Consider the following 19331-nt stretch of genomic DNA (forward strand, 5'->3'; position numbering starts at 1 on the left):
TGGAGAGAAATGCAAGGCTTTTTGGTGAAAGCACTTAAGTTAGGCAGAGTACCTGTGGCATGAATGATCCTGTCAAGATATTGAAAAATGATCAGATGATCTAATAGGTCACTGTAATATAAAGTCATTAATTCATGGCCAGTTTTCAACCAAAGGGGTGAAAGCACTCTGGAACTTTCTGTAATGTGACAACGTGCTCCACATTTTCCAGTCACAACAGGGCACCTACTAATCTGCCATCCTATCCTTTACGCAATCCACAGGTTCATACTTTCCCATGTAGGGTCATATCTTGGCTGTAACTGCAAAATACACAAAGCATGGTGATAGAAGGAAGAATTGCAAAGAAGTGATTAAAATATACCCATTCTCTCTTCTAGTCCTGAAACCTCTGACTTACTCCTTGCAAACTGGAGTACACCAGAGCAGCTGTGCAAGCTTTGCTTGGTAGCTGCCGACAACATCAAGGAAGCAAAATAGAGGCTGGAGGTCAGTGCACAATATGACATTTCTTGTTGTGCCTCCTTTCCCTTGTTCACACTCAACAGATGGAGAAGAGGGCAAACAGGATTTCCAAAACACATAAAAATCCTCACGCCCTAGAACGACCATATTTTGGATGGTTTTGTTGGCTTTAGAGCTCAACTTCATACTCTGCTGGTACCATAAGAGTGCTTTAGAAGATCTAACCGGTTCCCAATTGTCTGTGATTAAGCAATCAATGACTGTTCATAGCTTATCTCAATTTATATGACTTCTGCCCTGCACTAGGATTGATCTTCACAAGTGGATGTGAATAACTACCTTGGGAAGACAACTGGTTGCTAATACATCAGAGAACCAAAAATAGAAATGAAACTTCTAACAGTGATGATACGCAACCTTTCTTCTAGAAAAAGACAGGCAAACCTACTCTTTCTGGAAAGATTTCCAGAAAGAATTCTATCCTGGGGGTCAAATTCAAACACATATTGACATAAACACATATTAACTAAAAAGCAATGTGCTAATAAAACATGTTTTAATGCAGTGCCCAACACTGGATATGGATTTCCTGCATCCTGAGGGAGCCCTCAGAGGAGAGTGACTTTTTGAAAAAAAGGAAGAGAAGCTTCCAAGTCAATCTCTAGGAATAAACTGTATTTCTTCTAATGAAGGAAGGTGTTTTAGTACTCACCCACCAGGAGGAAGAAAAGGAACAAAGTCACTGCAGATCCATAGGGCTTCCCAACGTGCTGGCTCATAGCTGCTGAAATATATGATCTTGCTAGTAGTGTAGGCAAAAAAGCAGCACGGGTAGTGTGGGCAAATAAATATGTGTATGTTATTGCAACAGGACCTCACATTCTGCCCCGTGAATGTCACACTTACTAAAGTTACCACAGCTCTCTGCCTGCTGCCTGGATGGCAGCCATGTCTGAAGTCACAACAATGACTTCCTGGGGGCTGTCCTCATCTGTCTTAGAAAAGATGCCGAAAATGCTCAGAGAGCAGTGGAAAAATGATTATTTTTTTTTTTTAATTGCTTTGATGTCATTTAACCAGAAGTTTGGGCTTACAGAATATTCAGATGTTCAAAAGGAGATCTCTCCTTGGCTGAACTCCTTCATAGCAGAGGTGAGTAAAGAGAACAATTGGATTGATTTTTTGAGCAGTTGAAAAATAAGCATCCTTATTCATCATGAAAGGAAGTTATGGGAATTTAGTATTTTTTGTGGACATATACATACTCACAAGTAAAATATATTACCCTTTTTTTTTTTTTAATTATCCCTCAGTGCTATCAAAAAGTTCATTACTTCAACTCCATTTAAGCAAAGCTTGTCCATGTCACCAGATAGAAGGGAATACTGGTAAAACGATTGGCCTACCTGCATCCAGAACTACTGCTGTACTCTGGAAGTGGAAATCTGAGCTTGCAGAAAGGCAAATACACAACACTACTGTGTGGGAAGCATGCCAGCAGCTCCAAAGCTCCACCTGTAACACTCAGCCTGGCCAGCAGCACAGCAGCTGTATGGAGCATATGCCACTCCAGTTAGCTGGCTGACACCTCTCACAGTGCACCTGTTCAGAAGCACACTCATCTAATGATTTTGTTTATCTTTAGGTCTCTTCAGATAATGGAACTGTACTTGAATATCCATTAAAAACTCAGCTCCACACCAATCAAAACACATACACTGCACTAGGATTACTGCTTTTCTTATTGTTTTGAAGCAAAAATGACAAAGGAAACATCCCTCCCCTCCCCCCCCCAAAAAAAGAACAACCCACATGTGACTAAAAGACCCTACCACACCATGAGGAAAACTGTCTGAAGAACCCAGAAGCAAGTATTTCTTCTGTGCTTTAAATGGGTTGCGAGAGTGGGAAGATCTGGAATTACAAGGTAGGAATTTTTCTGAAGTATAATATTTTTAAAGAAGGGAGCTGGGTCTTTGTGCAGAACAACACAGCACTTAGCTGAACACAGTCAAAGCTAGATTGCAAAGTTCTTCTGAAAGAAGTATTAACTAAGTGTTAGAGAGCAAAGAAAATATCAAGAAAGGATCGGGTCTTGGGAATCTGGAGAGGTTCCAGTCAACCAGAAGCTGATAAATGTTGTCACAGTTTTCAAGAAGGGCAAGAAATAAGATCCTGGTGTTTACAGAATGGTTGGTCTCACTTCAATGCCTGGCAAAATTATGGAGAAGATTATTTCGGGAGATACTGAAAAATACCTGACAAACGATGCAGCCATTGATCACAAACAACATGGGTTGACAATGGGAATGGTTGACATGGGTTGACTGACAAACTTAATCTCCTTTTATAAGTTTACCCAGCTAGCTAGCCAAGCAGAACTAGATGATTATTTCAGTAAAGAACTGTGTTTCTCACAGTATCTTTCTTAACAAATGTGCAGTATATAGCTAGACAAAAACATAATGTGGTGGGTGAAGAACCAGCTGACAGGTTTGGCATAAAGGGTTATAGTAGCAAACTGGGTTATATCAAGCTGGTAGCAAGTCACGAGAGGGCTTCTGAAAGGCTCACTTTTAGGGTCAGTTCTCTTTGTTTTCATTAGTAATTTGGATACAGGGCTCAAAGGTATACTAAGTAAGTTTGTGGATGATAATAAATTAGTAAGACCTGTTGACTCCCTTACAGAGATCTTGACAAATTTCTGAGCTGAGTAATCATCAACCACGTGAAGTTTAACATGGTAAGTGATGGATTTTGCATCTAAGATGGGGCAACTCTGGAACTATATACAGACAGTGGGGGTGAAAGGCTGGAGAGCAAACCTGCAGAAAGAGATCTGGGGGGTTCTGACTGATGGCAAATTGAATGTGAGTCGGGGCCCGAGGGAACGGCATGGAGCTGGGGGTTAGGGACAGGGTCTGCACCAGAGGGCGCTGGGCAGTTGGCACGGACCCAAGTGCTGGAGTACAGGGACTTAAGAGGAATCAAAATCTAACAGGATTTTGAGGACTGAGTAGTCAGCAAAGTCAGAGGTAGATGTAGAGCAACCAGGGCAAAGCTACTAGCCGTGGCTGCATGGCAGAGAAGATGTGGGAAGACATAGCTGGATCAAAGGGAATTCCAGACTCCATCTGATGTAAACTCAAGTATGTGTATGCTTCTAAAAAAAAAAACTCCTTAAGCGTGCTGTGGTGGATGTTCTACTGTTGTTTTTGCAAATGGTGTTTGTGTTCATGTTATCCTGTGACAGTAATTCTGCCGTGAATCCACCCTTAAATAGGACGTGACTGAGCAAAGCTGTCAGGCTGGCCAGTCATAACGGAATAGAAAGTGCTCTCGGTGCTGCTGGCAGCTGTCAGTTGAAGCTTCTCACATGGGATAACTCAGTGAGATTAAGAGAGAATTCCAACTTTCGGATGAAAAGGAAAGATGGTCCCCTGGCTGACGTTGAGAAGAGTTAGGAAAATGTGGATTTCGGGTGTCCAAATTAAGAAAGCAAGCAACAAAAGAGAGCTAAACAATGTGTTCTTTATTACACCTTCTTGTACACTTTGGAGACTCTCTACTGGCGGCACACGGCTGTCCTGTCCGGGCCCCCCGGCTGGGAGTGGACATCTGTCACAGGGACTTCTTCCACCCCGGCTACGTCTCTCCCCCTGTAGGTGTCCCCCTGGAGCGAGCTGACCGTTTAACGCACAGCCCCGCTCCGGCCGTTACCCACAAGGGGGGCGCGGGGCCGGCCCCGCCCGTCTCCCCCGGTGCCTCCCGCTGTCAGGAGAAGAGGCAGCCGCGGCCCAGCCGCATCCGCCCCGGCCGCACTCCTAAACATTCCCCGACTCCGCGCAGCCCTCACTACGCTCCCTAAAAGCGTCGGTGAAGCTGACCCCGACCCGCGCGCGTGTGGGCAGGAGGGAGCGCAGACCCTCTCCGCCCACCCTGGCAGCCCCTCGACGCGGGCGGGCGGCCCCTAGCCCCGGCCCGGCCTCCCGCTGAGCCGCTCTTCCCTGGCAACCGCCTCCCGTCCGGGTCCTCGCCCCGCGGCCCGGCCGGCGCCTGCCCCTTTAAATGGCGGCCGCGGCCCCGCCGTGCGCCCCGCTCAGGCAGTTCGCGGGCGCCGCGCCGCTCTCGCCCCCCTCCATGGTAAGCGCCGCGCTCCGCGCCCTCCCCGCCGGCTCACCCTTGCTCTTCTGCGGCCCCGCCGGCGGGCTCCGTGTCCCGGCCGTCGGCCCGCTATCCCGCCAGCCCCCCTAGGGCTGCGCAGGTAGGGGCGGCGGGGGTCTTTCCCTGGGGGACGCCTCCGCCCTTCCGGAAAGTTTTTGGGGGCGGGCGCGGGGAGGAGGGGGCCCGCAGCTTTCTGCCCCCCGCTGCGGCTTCGGCCTCCTCTCGGGGCTGCGCGGGGAGGCGCCGGCTGGCCGCCCGCGGACTGGCTGCGGGGTGCCCGGGGCTTAACTGAATTATAGAGCGGGTCGGGAAGTCTCTCTGTGGCGTTAAGATCTCTGCCTCCGGCGTGGGGTGGTGGCGCGGGACGGCTGCTGGATACCGTGGTGAGGCTGGGCTCCCTCGGGGCTGAGAACGCGGCTTTGCCTTTTCTGTTGCCTCTCTAGATCACCGCTATGGGCGGTGGTTCCTTCTGCTCCAGTTTGCTGTGGGGCTTGGGGCAAGTGTCTTCCCCTTTCTGAGGCTCAGCTTCCTGTCGTGAAATAAAAGTGACCTCCCCGGTGGAAAAACGCTGTCAAAAGTGTGCTTATTTTTGTAATAAGTGATGCAGGTAGAAGTGTCTACCTGTGAAGCGCTGCATTTCATTGTAGCAAGGTGTGTGTGTGGGGTGGGGTGACAGTCTTCTCCCAGGTACATAGTGGAAGGATGAGGGGGTAGTGGCTTCAGGTTGCACCAGGGGATGTTCGCGTTGGATATTAGGAAACATTTCTTCTCAGCAAGAGTGATGAGGCAGTGGCACAGGCTGCCCAGGGAGGTGGTGGAGTCGCTGTCTCTGAAGGTGTTCAAGAGCCATGTAGATGTGGCACCAAGGGACATGATTTAGTGGGCATGGTGGAGATGGACTGATGGTTGGTCTTGGCGATCACAGAGATCTTTTCCATCCTTTCTGTGATTTCTCATGGCTTTTCTCGCTCACTCAAAGGCCCTTCAGATCTTAGAGATGCTCTGTATATCATGTGCTGGTGTCTTGTGTTAATATTATTCTGGTGTTACATGCCTGTGTGGCTTCAGTGTGTAGGTTGAGGTGCTGCTGAGGAAATAATATACTCTGATAACAATGTAAGTAATGATTAAGTACAGCATACTCTGTAAAAACAATTAAAAGCCTGTCAGTTGGGAGTGTTTCCCTGCCACTCACCTAGGTAAATCTGGCATGTCAAGTTTTGTTTAACACACAGCTCTCATATGAGTTAAACATCTTATTTCAGGACCATTCTCTTCCATTGTCCAATGACATTGTTTGCTTCCTTGTTCACAGGAAGTTGATGAAGTGGATCATGGTGTTACTAGCCAGCTGGTTGCAGATTCACAGGAGACTCACAGCTCGTGCACAGAAAAGATGCAGGTTCCTGCTCAGTATAGCTGGAGTGCTGACTGGAGCTTTTGGGTAATGTTTTTTCCCAATTTGTTCCTCTATCTATATCCATGTGTTTACATACTAGCTTTATATCCCTTCTTCTCAGGTTGCTTTGTAGTCATGAATTAGTGAAGTGTTCTCCACCTATGTAGTGAGGTAGATAATTTGTCATTATCAGTTTTCTAAAGTGTAAGCTGACACTGAGAGGGAATGAGGTTGTTTACCTGATGTCATGTATCAAGTTAGTGGCAGGACTTCAGACCTCTGTGCCTAGTCCTGTCTCCCAGTTCCTTGCATGGTTCATGAGCCTATCCAGTGTCCCTATGCCTTTAGAAAGGTACTGTTGATGCTTAGTCTTGGATAAGCTTCCTTTGTATCTGTTTCTTGCTGGATAAGCATGTGTTTTTCATGAAGGTAGGCTTACTCTGTAGAAAAGGAATTTGTGAGTAGGAAGGGCAAAAGGGAGCAGATAGGGGAGATTCCTTTTGCTCTTCTCCAAGGTGCTGCTTCAGTGGAGAATGTAGTAAGAAACGCCATCTTTAACACTGTGTCCATGCTTTTAGTGGTTGTTTTTGTGGTTGTTTTTTTTTTTTTTTTCCCCCAGTGTCTTGACAGAGAGTAAACTTGTAATTTGTGGACTTAACAATGTGTTTTACTGTTAGTTCAATGGATGAGTGGTTGTTGGGTAGGAAGGGGGAGCCCTGTGTGTTGTATACAGCAACAGGTGTGGTAACGCCTGATCTCATGAGGTGTTTGGATTCCTTTCTTCCGAGATCTGACAGTGTGACTCAGGTTCTGCATCAGGTGACCCCAGAGTGAATTATGTGTCTTAGCTTGTGCACAGGGACATCCACTGGACCTTCACATCGTTGTCCTGATGAGTTCATCAGGGTGTTCATTGTGCACAGCAGATGAAAGATTAAAGGCCATGGGGAGTCAGTAGCAGAGCTGGGACCAGGACTGTGGGTTTTCTAACTCTTTTTTAATCAATCTAATTCGTGTCTTTTTATCGCTTCTTTTCAAACTGAGTGGATGTTCTCACTGTGAGAACACTGATTTCACATCTCAGATCCCAGTATATACTAAACTTGAGGTTTCTCTGAGTGGAACTTTTAGGCACGTATTTTGCGCTCGGTACATTGTGTGTCCTCACAGTGCCATTTTCTGCCTGCCCACAGCTTCTCTGGAGATCTGGATTCTTTAGTGCTCTGGCAGCCACAAAAAGAAGTGGGAAGTGTTCTCTGCTGTGTTTAAAAGGTTGCCATCTGCTTAAGATTTATACTTGAAGGCCTTGGTATTTGTTTGAAGTTCATGTTTATCTGGATAGATAAATATGACCTTGTACTTAAGAGGCAGATATTGACACAGTTCTCTTGTGAGGTAGTGCTGTGGCTTGTAAAGTTCTAACAGTGCTGTTCATGGCACTGATTAGTTTTAGAAAACCTCTATTGATCTGTTTGTAGGAGGCAGTGCTACTCTTTTTCTTAGCCTCAAGGGGACTTAGAAGTAGCATTAGACAGAATGTCGCAGAAGGAAGGCAAAAAAGGTGTCTGCATCTTCTAATTAAAACGTTATGTCATTGGCATCTTTCCCTCCTCTTCTAGACAGAAAATGCGTTTTAATAACTTGCATAGTTGATGATCAGCTGCTTAAGTATACAAACAAACCATTAAAACTCCCTGAGTACTGAGTCACAGTTGATGTGTAGGTGATAGCAGGGAAGGCAGCTTGCTGCAGTGGGCTAAGTGTGTATCATTAACACTTTATTGTGGATGATCTTAGTGTCATGTGGCAGGTTTGGATTTATTACTCTCATTCCTACCTTTGAGTCAGTAAAACCAAGAAATTGTTACAGTAGCAGGAATAGCCTATGGTGTACCCAGCTAACAGCTTTGTTGCCTGGCTTGATTGCTTTCAGACATCAGACACTTTTTTTTTTTTTTTTTTTTTTTTTTTTTTTTTTTTTTTTCTCTCTTTACCTGAGTATGTATTGTTGCTTCTCTGATGGAAGCCAAATGTCAATGGTAAAGCCTAACTGGTTTGACTTCAATTTTTCATGGATTTGAGTGGGAGTAAACTGTTGTGCCATGCCTCTGAAAGTCAGGCCAGGTATCATTAATTCTCTGTATGTGCTGTGAGCAGATGCAGTTAACAGCAGACTCTGATGGGAGCTTCTGGGTTATAATCTCTCTCTCCTGACTGTGGTGAGTGGGGAGAAGGAAGAAAGGGAAAGAAGAGAACAAAACAAACTCATCCTATTATGCCAGACTTTTTTTTTTCCCCCCCCCCCATCTCTAAAGCAAGAATGGTCTGGACAGCTTTATTGGAAAAAATGTGAGAATGAATTTTCCCAGTTACTGTAAGCAATCCTTAAATTAGCAGCACTTTGAATCCTTTCTACAAGATTTACAGCATTTAGTAGTGCTTGCAGTGCTTCTTTGAGGATATCATTTTCATAAATACCTTTTTAAAATGTTGTTTTGAGAATATATATATGTATATATACATGGTGTTGTGAGTTTTTTTTTTTTGGTGGTTGTTTTTTGGTTTTTTTGGGGGGCAGGAGTCTGTTCCCCAGCTAGAATTTTGTAATCTCATGGAGTAAGAAAAAAAGCTCACTTGGAAGTTTCATTTGAGGATTTTCCCTCTTTACTGGAACCTGTAAGACTTGCATCTGTTTTTGATTATGTGGTTCTGGTGTCTGCAGGTAGAAATGAAACTTAACTTCCAAAGACTCTTTGATTGTCATCATCTGGAAGTTTTATCTCAAGACTGATTTTTATTTTTTTTCCCCCACCCTTTTTACATTCTTTGTGTTGAAATGTAATTAAGCTTAACATCCTTGGAAGAAGAAATCTGTGGAAATCTTGACTTTTCCTATTGTGATGAACAAAAAGATAAAGATGGACAAGGAAACTAGTGAAAAGGATTGTTGCATCCAAAGTGAGCATATTCTGTCTGGGAACTCTGTTTTCTATTAATAAGCAGTCAAAGAAAGTTCATATATGTATATCATAAGAAGAATGCCAATGGAAAGAAGGAATAAAAAAGTAAGTCCTTCCCTTGTCACAAAATGTTTGGTAGAAAGAGTTGTTGAAATCAAATAAGCATCTCTCTGGGAAATGCTTTTATATGGGAGGCTTGTTTAAGAGCTTGGGAATGTGAGTGCAAGAGAGGTGTTGTAAAGTAGTAGAAGATGTTTTGAAGAAGAAAACTTGAATGCAATATAATGTTGAAAGAAGTGGTCAGTGTGAAGGCATGTGACAACGGTAGCAAATGAGTGATGCAGGGAAAAGTTAAAACAGGAAATCTTTTATTTTTCATAATACCAGAACAAGCAAGGTTGCACAAGACTTGGAAAAGGATTTTGAAATTTGGCAAGTGTGGATGTAGTTGATACAAGGAGCTAATGTATGGGAGTGTGCACATATGTTCTCAAGAATACAGTAAATAAAGCTCAAACCTGTACAGGAGGGATGGAGATACATACATAACATCCAAATGATAATGTGTTGCAGCACAGATGTCCACTGATATACTTTGGGGCCTGAGACTGGTAAGAGTTAGCTGAAATAACTAGAGATGCAAAAAATAGTTTAATACTCCTTTCTATGCAGACTCATGTTCACACTAGGGATGAATTATTGGGCTTGTTGTATCAGTAAATATATTTTGGCAGTCTCCTATTTAAGGTCCTCTAGTCACTTCATCTCCAATGTTGCGTACTTGACATGATACTTTCTTTTTCTAAATAAAGCTTTCTGTTCATCTGTACCTCTGAATGCTTGGCTTATGAAGAAGAGACATCTCTGCTTGTGACATCAGGGGAGGATTTTTAGTTGCCTCATTATTTGCTGGTATAAAGCATTCTGGTCAGGAGAACAAGAATTAGATGTAGAAGAGAATAAAAAATAAAAAATCTTAAGCTTACGTTGTTTTCTTCTGAAGTGCCATAATGTTGGTACAAATAGCTTTTTCTTTATTTCTAGCCCTTTTAGTTGTGTTGACTTACCTGGAATCTCTAGAATAGATGCTTTTAACCCTGTGATAACACTGCTTATAGCAGTATTTTAAAAGAGCGAGGAAAAGGCAAATTGTATTTCTAACTGGCCCTTGCACATTGCTTATTAGGTTTGTGGGGTTTGTTTGTTTATTTGGTGGTTGTTCCCCCACATTGCTTATTTTCATCCTGGGAATTGCTCGTTGTTGATGGAGCTCCAAAGCGAGCCCTGGAATAGATCTGTCTGCCAAAGAGTTTCAGCCTGTTCCGAACAGAGTCTGGCAGTTAGTACCCTGTCCAAATATGCCTTCCCCAGCTACAGTGGTTTAAAGCTATATCCAACATGTATTGTCACACTCATCTGAAGAATTAACTGCATAGTTAACAGATCAGGAAGAAAATACTTCAGATTCGTGTGATCTATTTATTAGGTCACTACAAACAAAACAATTGGAAGTGCAGCATCGCTTAGAAAATCAATAGAGTGTTGGTTGAATTATCATATCTTTTTAATGGAAAAGAGCCTCACAGTTTGAGGAGTGAAAGCTTTAAAAGAGCTCTAAGAGACAGAAGCTCTTCTAGGATCCTTTTGGAAGGGAAGAGGACAGATAAACAGAACTACATCATGTGTGGTTGTGTAGTGCTGCACTTAAGTCATTAGCAACGACTGGTGGAAAAATCTCTAGGAAGCGTTTAAGAGAAAAAAATCAATCTGGAATCTCATGTAGGTGTTGAGATGATTTGGGACACGGACTTACCTTTCTAAAAGCGTAAAAATGTTCAGGATGAATAAATGGTTTTGGTGTTAATGATGACTCTGGAAATCATACTTTGTCTCATCCTATGTAACAGATGGTTATGTCTCTTTATGTAAATACTCGTTAGTGATATCAGCCATATTTTAGAAGTTATACGGAATAAAAGTGCTTTCTGAGTAGTGCTTCCTGAAAATTGCTTGTGAAGGCAGTAAATTGGGATTTTCTGTCACAGCTTTTAAGTTTGATCATGTGGTAACAGATATGCAATCTGATCACAACACACCTGTTCTCCTTCCCTCCCTTCCACTCCCACTTTCCCTGAAATTCAAGGAAATGGGAGTCATTCAGAACTTCAGCTTGCTTGTGGGACTTGTCAACTCCCCCTGTTTTCTGTTATTTCTGCCCAGCAGAACTCAAGATATCAGCCCTTGTTTAGAGCGAGTGGAAGTCTGTGATCATAAATTGTGATCATACTTAAGCTTCCGTAGCTCTGCTTAGCCTATACTGACAAAAATGTCTTCTGATAGCTGACCCTTTACATTCCATTTTATATAAAGTTGAAAAACTGTGTTCTCTCCTGGTGAGAGTGATTCGATCAAATCCAGTAGCAGCTCTTAATGTAGCAATGGGTAGAATCTGCATTTGACTTATGAGGCAGAAAAGGAAGTCAAATTAGATATCTGAAAAATATCTTTAGGGTTAATTCAGTGTTATTTTTCATGCAATTTCAGATGCAGTAGAACTACTCATTAGCTAAATGAGATGACCACTGTTAATTACAACATTGTAATTGCTGTAGTATTCTGCATTCACTATAGCATAAACTACAGCCATTTACATAGTCTAATACACTTCTGCAATCTCTCACTATTGTCCTGATCCAAAATATTTATATATCCTTCTATGAGTTGCTGAAAAGCAAATGACAAAGGTCAGTTAATGCATCTGTGCTAAGGGAAAGCAGAATTAATCTTTTGAGAAGTCATCACCTTTTTTTTCTGACTTGTATACAAGTTCAGTTGTAGTCCCAAAATACAAATTGTAAGTGCCAGAGTCCAGTTCTGGCAAAGTAAGGGTGGAAAAGAACAACTGAAGTATGAGGGGGAAAGGATTACTTGAATCTTTTAATTACATCTTTGTAATCAGGAAAATATACAGACTGACAAACTTCTCCTAAACCAAAATGAGGATAGGCACTTAACACCCTTGTCAATTTGACTTCTATTGGTGTACTGGGGAGACAGTGTGAAACATCACCTCCAGAAGAAACGTTATAGGCATAACTTTACTACCAGATCTAAAGAAGTTGTTGCCAATCAATGCAGCGTGTTGGTGAGGATGCTGAATAAATCAGATCTTGCTTCCTGAAAGCTAAAAGCACATTGGGTTTCTTTTCAGAGCTGGCAAAGGTATTTTTTTTTTTCTATGGAAGAGTCCAAATCTTTGCTTAACTTTCATCTTTAGAAATCAAAGTGTTTCATCTCATCTCAGAGATGTTTTGTAGTAGTTATATAAATAATTATAGTTGAAACTGATGTTCCCAGCCTTATTGTGAGGTGGGTCAAACTTCCATGCTTAGGTGTTTAATCAGATGGTGACTTCACTTTATCAACAGGAAATGAATGCCCTTAAATTTCTTTGTACTCGTGCTGCTTCTGAGATCTGAATCACACTGGCATCCAGTGTTTGGCAATACCTTTCTGAGATCACTTTAGGTCCCCTGGTCTTCCTATGAGAAAGAAATTGCCAGCAAATATTTTCCTTTATAGCTTTTCCTCTCAGTGCCTTGCTGCTCTTATAGAACCTTGAGATTCCCTGTGACGTGTCTCATCTTTGCCTTGGGAAGGGAGAAGAGTTGCCTTGTTTTTCTGGTGAAACCAGTTCATGCTATTTGCTCATGCAGCTGATCTTGACAAGGGGACTGTGTGCCATCCAAAACGTCACCACCCTAGTAGGTGCACAAAGATGAGTGCTTAAGAGCAGTGTGTATCTGTGGTTTGTAAAATGACTGGAAATATGTGCCCATTGTATTCAGTTGTCTTCTCCTGCAGGCATTTAGATTTCAATCTGGTTGTTAGAATGATAAAAATGTGCTGAGATCAATATTTTTTTTCTCTCAGTTCCCTCAGTAGCACTGCACTAGGAGAGGGATGTCGCTTTGGTGAGTCATTAGTTGCATCTTCAGCCAGGTGCTCAAGCGTATCTTCTCACTCACAGCCTAGACTCTTATACAGTGTCACAAGGTCATCTGCCTCTTGTCTTTTGTCTTTGAAACCTTATGAGTATTACAGTAGCTTTTTGGACAGAATGTTGAAGCTGGGGATGCATGGCTGATGTGTAGCCAAAAAGGGCTATGCAGACTCTCCATACGTCAATGGCTTGCTGGCAGCAAGTGATGCTCACAAGCAGCCCATCCTTTTCTTCACAGTTGGGTTTTGCTTCCAGAACATCTCTCTGCAGAGGTAGTCAAAGCCTGACTTCACATCATTACCTGCAGAAATGCAACAGGCAGGCCCTAGATGGGATGGGCAGAAAAACATAGGGAGCACAAAGGAAATAGAGTAGTTATGGGCCTACTATTCCCTTTTGGGAGCAAGTGGAGAGTCCTATTGGGTATGCATAGCCCTATAACTTCACAGCAGCTGTTCTATGCCTGTGAAGAGCTGAGCTCCAGGCAGCAGTGTACTCATTTTGGCAGCTTGGCCCTGTGTGAAGCATGCATCAGTCTTCTCCTCTGATCCTCTGGAGCTCTGCCTGAGGAGGCTTCTTAGCAAGGGTGTGAAGACTTAAAGAAGCAGGCAAAGAGTGGGTGTTGTGCCAACCTAGGTTTGGTCACATACTAAGTTAAGTGGCGTAGACATGGTCTGTCTTTTAAGAGTTGTGTGCAGCTGGTACAGGGATTGTAGCTGTCTGATGCAGAGAGGAGGAGCACTGAGGACCAAGTGCTCCTTTCAGAGTTGATGTTTCCCTGGTGATGGTAGTTTCCTCTGCTGTCCCCTTTGGGACTTCTGTGAACTTGAAGTGACCTATGCAATTTCAGTCTGCGTTCCAAAGTCTTTTTAAGATTATGGTCATTTCAGGTTGGAACTGAGTGGCTTTACATGAATTCCCCTTTGCTGCCTCATTCCCCTTAAGATTTGACTTCTTTTTGTAGCATTTCTGTGCTAGTTCTGCAAAGCCAGTGTGTTTCTGCCCATTTTCCCTGCTGGTGTGTGAGCAGAGGCTGGCAGAAAGCTAACTGGTGCTGCTGGCTGGTGTCCAGCGCTGGCTCTGAGAGAGTGGGTGAGGAGAAGAGAGCTGCGGAGACTGCCTGAGTGTTGGCCAGGACTGGATTGGGCTGCAGTTAGCTAGAGGAGGAGGTATGTGTAGGCATGCACTTCTTCTGCCTTTACATTAGATTCATGCTTCAGTCAGCTTTATTTCTGAAATTGAACATATGCTCTGCTCCTTGCTGTACATGTCAGACTTGAGACTTTGCATCCAAATCAGAGTAGTTATGAAAGTACATTGACGTAGGAAAGTATATTGCCATTTAGGAATGGTTCAGAACACTTCCTTGCATAAAGAAAATACTAAACACTGCAAAGCAAGTGCTTCAGAGTAAGCATGGAGTATTTTCAATCTAAACAGTGTGGTTGTGTTTGTTTTGTTTTTTTCCCAAGGAGAAGTTTATAGTGTTCCTTATGATAAGAAGCTCTCTCATATTGATAAGAAGGCATTTCCATCTGTAATGTGTTCCCAGCAGGCTTTGTTTTTTGTGTGCTTGAAGTGTATTTTCTTTTGTGTTGGCAAGATGCATTATTCAGTAGGCTCTGCTCCCTCTGGATAGCAGGCTCTCATGAAAACTAGGCTCTGGTCTGGTAATGTGCATAGTTAAATTGCTTCTTTATTGAGCAGAGAATAGAGCCCCATAAGGTTAAATATAGACCTTGTTAGAGTAGCTTTTTGCTGAGTCCTAATTCCCTGATATATTGTGGCTGGTGAAACTAAGCTGATTCTGAAAGGAGTCCTGAAGGAGGAATTTTGCAGAGGTCTTCACAAGTTCTGAACTGAAACACTTTGTTTCAAGATTCTTCCTACTATTCTTTGGTGGTTACTGGGCGCAGGGGAGGAGGGGTTGGGAGGAGGAGAAGTAGAAAACTTATCTTTAGTTAGCTGTGCATCTGTGAAGATCTTTTATCCCCCATCTCTTAATATCAAACCTTTGAGTTGCCTTTCTGCTTTGGAAAAAAGCCAGGTTTCAATTTTTATTTTTTACAAAAAATTGCAGCTTTGATTTAATTGTGTAGCCTGGCATTAGCAATGTAGTTTGCTGTAACTTGCGTGGTGCTGAATTTTTTTGTCTGTGGGAACTGTAATTATGATGACTTCGGTTTTGGACTTCATAGACTGTTTTCCAAGTTGTGCTCCAACATGATCTGATATTTATGTTGTATAGGCACCTACCAAGCACGAAACCTTCTGTCCTGCTCTTGAAAGGAGAAGGTGGTTGGTGGAATACAAGAGACAATCAGGCCTTTGTGAGCAGGATTCCAGGCCAGCTGTGTTCATATCACACCACATGGTAAACAGTTGTGATACAGCCTTCCTCTTGAGTAGACAAGAGGAACTGCTTTTCAGAAATGTGGTGCTTTAGTCTGCATCAGGTCAACTAGGGCTTGATGCCTGCAGTGGAGCTAGGTAGGGCTGGATTGCTGTTTGAGATGTGGGGCATTAGTGGGTGAACTGATGAGGCTGGGGGACATGACACAGAGCTTCTAATGTACTTGACCCAGTTTTTAGTCTTGCTCCAGAAGTACCTAATTCAGCCGGTTTAATGACACTGAATGTTTTTCAAAGACTTCTTGAGAGTTTGTCCAGTATCATGGAAGCTCTCCATAATGAAATGCCTCAATTTTCTTGCTATGTGTAATTTTGGAAGCTACTCATATTAAGCAGAAAAAATCAGTGATCGTTTTTTCTGTGCCTGTCTTATACTTCTCTAGAAACTATTTAATATTACTAACACTTATTTTAAGGGGAACTAGGAACTGCCTTGCTTATGATATCTTAGTGGGTTTGTTTGTTTGTTTGTTTGTTGTTTTTTTTTTTTTTTTTTTTTTTTTTTAAAGCAAAAACCTGGAAAATAACTTGATTCCTTGCTCTTTTAATATCCCTTCTTTGAGATGTTATGTGGTGTATTTCCAACAGGAGGTGCGTACAGCGCAGTGAATTTCTCTTCCTATACTCAGATGCTATGGAAGGACAAGACTGACAGTGATTTGCTCTCTGCTCAGGCACTAAAAAATTTTTAAAACCTGTTTCTCATTCTGCCTCTGCAAATAAGAATGGGGCTGGTCCACAGAAGGGGACATAACAACCCAGTGCAGGGCCATGGGTCTGCCAGTAGCTCAGAAAAAGAATGCTGTGTGCTTAGGAAACTCTTCTTGCCAGAGAAGATGAGTGAGTGAAGAAGAGCATAAAATGAATGCAAGTGAAATAGTTTAGGCTCCTTATACTCTTCTTCCTTCCCATTGTGATTGAGCTAGTTTCCATTTCCTTGAGAGCATGGGATTTTGTGGGGAGCAGATACCTATAAATTATAATGGTTAAAGTGCCCTAGCAACTTGCTTTTCTTCTTATTTGATACGAATCATATGACCTATTAATTAAATAAAACTGTGTAGATAATGAGGTAAGATCAAATAGTTCCTTATTTAAAAAAAAAAAAAAAGTAGACTCTGTACACACTGAGTCCCAAAGTACACAATGTACTGTACACATCACAGTAAGTCACCTGAAGTCCAGTGACTAGTGCTTTCTCTGTGCAGGTTTAATATCTTTGTTAGCAGCAAGTTACTGTTAGTAAAGCTTAAGAGCACTCAATAGTTTGGAAGTCATTTCTAACCCAAGATTTGTCTGTGATTCTGTTAAGGTCTGATTAGTGTAACTGGATCACTGTAGAGGAGTGGATCTGTGCTGTTTGCCCTTGATAGGGTGAATTGTAGAACGAGTCTGGCATTCAAAGTACAGCCTCGCACTCATTTTCAGAAGAAATAGAAAACTGTCCCAGGATCCTGGAAATATAAGCGAGTCTAGTCGTCATGTGAACAGTGAGCTTCCACTGTGTTGCCTAATAGCAGACATGAGCCCTGGATATATGTGTTTGATGTGATGCCTGCAATGTTGTGTGTATCTCAGTAGCTTACAGCTAAAGAAGCAAACTGAAAGTAAGAGAGAATTCAATAGAGCATGTAAACAAGTCTGAAAAAAAAATCTTCCTGGCAATAGAATAGAGAAACTTAATATCTTCCAAAAGAAGATAGAGGGTAGCTTTCTTGCAGCAGTTCACAAGATGAAGGTAACATTCAATCTGTAGCTAGGATAGATTCTCCACCAGTGGTGATACTTCTTATATCAAGAAGATAAAGTGAGTGTGTAATTTTTTTCTTTCCCAAGAGGAAATTTAATCATCACAGCTCCAATTTTAAAGCAGGGGTTTTAGCAGAAAAGGTGTGGCTTGTGCTTTGTAGGTTAGATTGGATGGTTCTAATGAAGCTTTTTAGACTGAAGAAATGACTGTCGTGGGATTGGTGCTTCATAGTTGAAAATGCTTGTTAGCCTCAGTGGAGGGACCACTGCCCAAAAGTGCTATGGGAATTGCTCCAATTTTTATAGGTAAGTTTTGCCTGTATCTGCTTTGGAGGAAATAAAGTCCTAGTTTGGTTGCATTCTTCTGCTAAATGAGACTTTTGTTCAGGGCTGTTGACATAGGTAGGTTTCTCATAGCCTAATGAAACTTTAGACTTGGAAAAATTAGTGTTGGATTGCTTTTTACATTTCTCCTTCTACAGATAAGTTTCAAAAATACTTCTGACTTTTTTAAGCACTCTTTGTATAAAATTCAACTCCTTTCCCACTGTGTTGTCTTCCTGGAGACTTTACTCTTGATACTAAGTAGAATTTTAGACATAGTGGAGGAGGAGAAAACCGTACATTCTTTAAGAATGCAAATATTTTACCAAGGATAATTAATGGCTCTTTTAATGTGCTAATGTAGGATTTAAAAATAATTTATTTTCAGCCACACCTTGGAACTTAATAGGAAAGAATAGGTCAAGTTTGTCTGTACTTGGGGAATAGCACGTCGGGTGGTCTTTAAGGGAGGTGGACAGCATTAACTCTCCTTGCCTGTGGACTGGAGAGCAAAAGCAGTAGTTTCATTGGCCGTGTTTTGATGCTTAAGTGAGGCTTCTGAACATAAAAGGAGAAAGTTGGGCAGCTTGTATGACCTCAAGCACATGACGATAAGTGTTTCCAGGACTGTGAAGTTCATTGGAAGCTTGTGTGGATCTCTTAAAATCAGGTGATGTCCGAGTTGTGTTACTCTTAGTGAGGTCATCTGACCTGTGTTCTCAGCTTTTTGTATTTACTACTGCATGTCAAAAACACAGACTGCAAATTGTCAGGTCGTGTGTAGTTTTGTGGTGTTTCAAAACAAGGGCAAAATGTTAACAAAGCATATGCAAAATTATTATTGTCATTAGTATGCTTTAAAAATGTGTACACAATTCTGCTGAGGTTGACTCTTTGCATGCATAGCTATATGTGCAAACTATTTCCTGACAAGTAACTTTTTTTGTGGTACCTTTGGGAGAAGGTTTAGCTTAATTTTCCTCCGTGGTTTCCTAAGTGCCTCAAATTATTTGCATTGTCCACACTTTGATGTTGTAAGTGTGAAAGGACACTGTTTTTAACAAGCTTTCATCATATAAATAACTCAGGTTAGTCCTATTTAGGTTGACCTTATTTCTGGAACTTGACTTAATATAGTTGGACTCTGGTCCATTTCTGAACAAGGTGTGTTAATATCTTGGTTCAGTGTCTTCAGGTAGTACCTGATTCTTAAGCAACCGCCTTTATAAAACTTTCTGAATGATGCTGAAGAGGTTTTTCTGCTTATGTTGTTTTACAGATCTCTGGTGTATTTTGTGGCTTCAGATGAAGAGTGCTAGTATGTTGTTGACTGGACTTAATGGTTTGCTTAGTGATCAAATATAGCGTGCCCAGAAATGCCTAAGATTATCCTGAGGCAAAGTGTTTGCCTGATGACTCATAATTAAACTTAGAAATACACACGTATTAAAAACTGCTGTTTTCCTCTGTTAAGCTCTATAGTGCAGCCTAATGTCAGCCTTTCTTGTTTTAAAATTTGATGGTAAGTTTTGTAACCTGGAGGGGTGGCAAACCTGCCTGAAACACTGCTGTGTTATGAATATTTCAGTGGTGATATGAGAGATGCTATATTCACATAAATGCAGATGTCTGTTTTCTTCTTTTGAAGGAAATTGGTATTCCCAGTTGTATTAAAAATGCTCCTTTTGTTTCCAGAGTCCATTGACTGATGTCTTAATCACCAAGCCACATGCTGAGCGCATAATAATTACAGATCTAAGTGAGCTACTCTTCATACAAAATAAGGAAAAGATAAGGTTAAAAAGCTTCAATGTGCTCATTTTTCTTCTGCTGATTAGATAAGGATTTGGAGCAG

The 19331-nt window shown here is 42.1% G+C and overlaps 1 protein-coding gene across 1 annotated transcript in view; it reads left to right on the forward strand.

Annotated features, from left to right (window-relative positions):
- Positions 1–4533: 4533 nt before the first annotated feature.
- GRAMD1C (GRAM domain containing 1C) overlaps positions 4534–19331 on the forward strand; it is a gene marked incomplete at both ends in the record, with an annotated part of 50758 nt that continues 35960 nt past the window's right edge. The window contains 3 exon segments of the mRNA XM_079549591.1: positions 4534–4710; positions 4712–4729; positions 5945–6073. Of these exon segments, the coding sequence (XP_079405717.1) occupies positions 4534–4710; positions 4712–4729; positions 5945–6073 (324 nt within the window).

Source organism: Tetrao urogallus (assembly GCF_951394365.1).
Source record: "Tetrao urogallus genome assembly, chromosome: 1".
Taxonomy (NCBI): Eukaryota; Metazoa; Chordata; class Aves; order Galliformes; family Phasianidae; genus Tetrao; species Tetrao urogallus.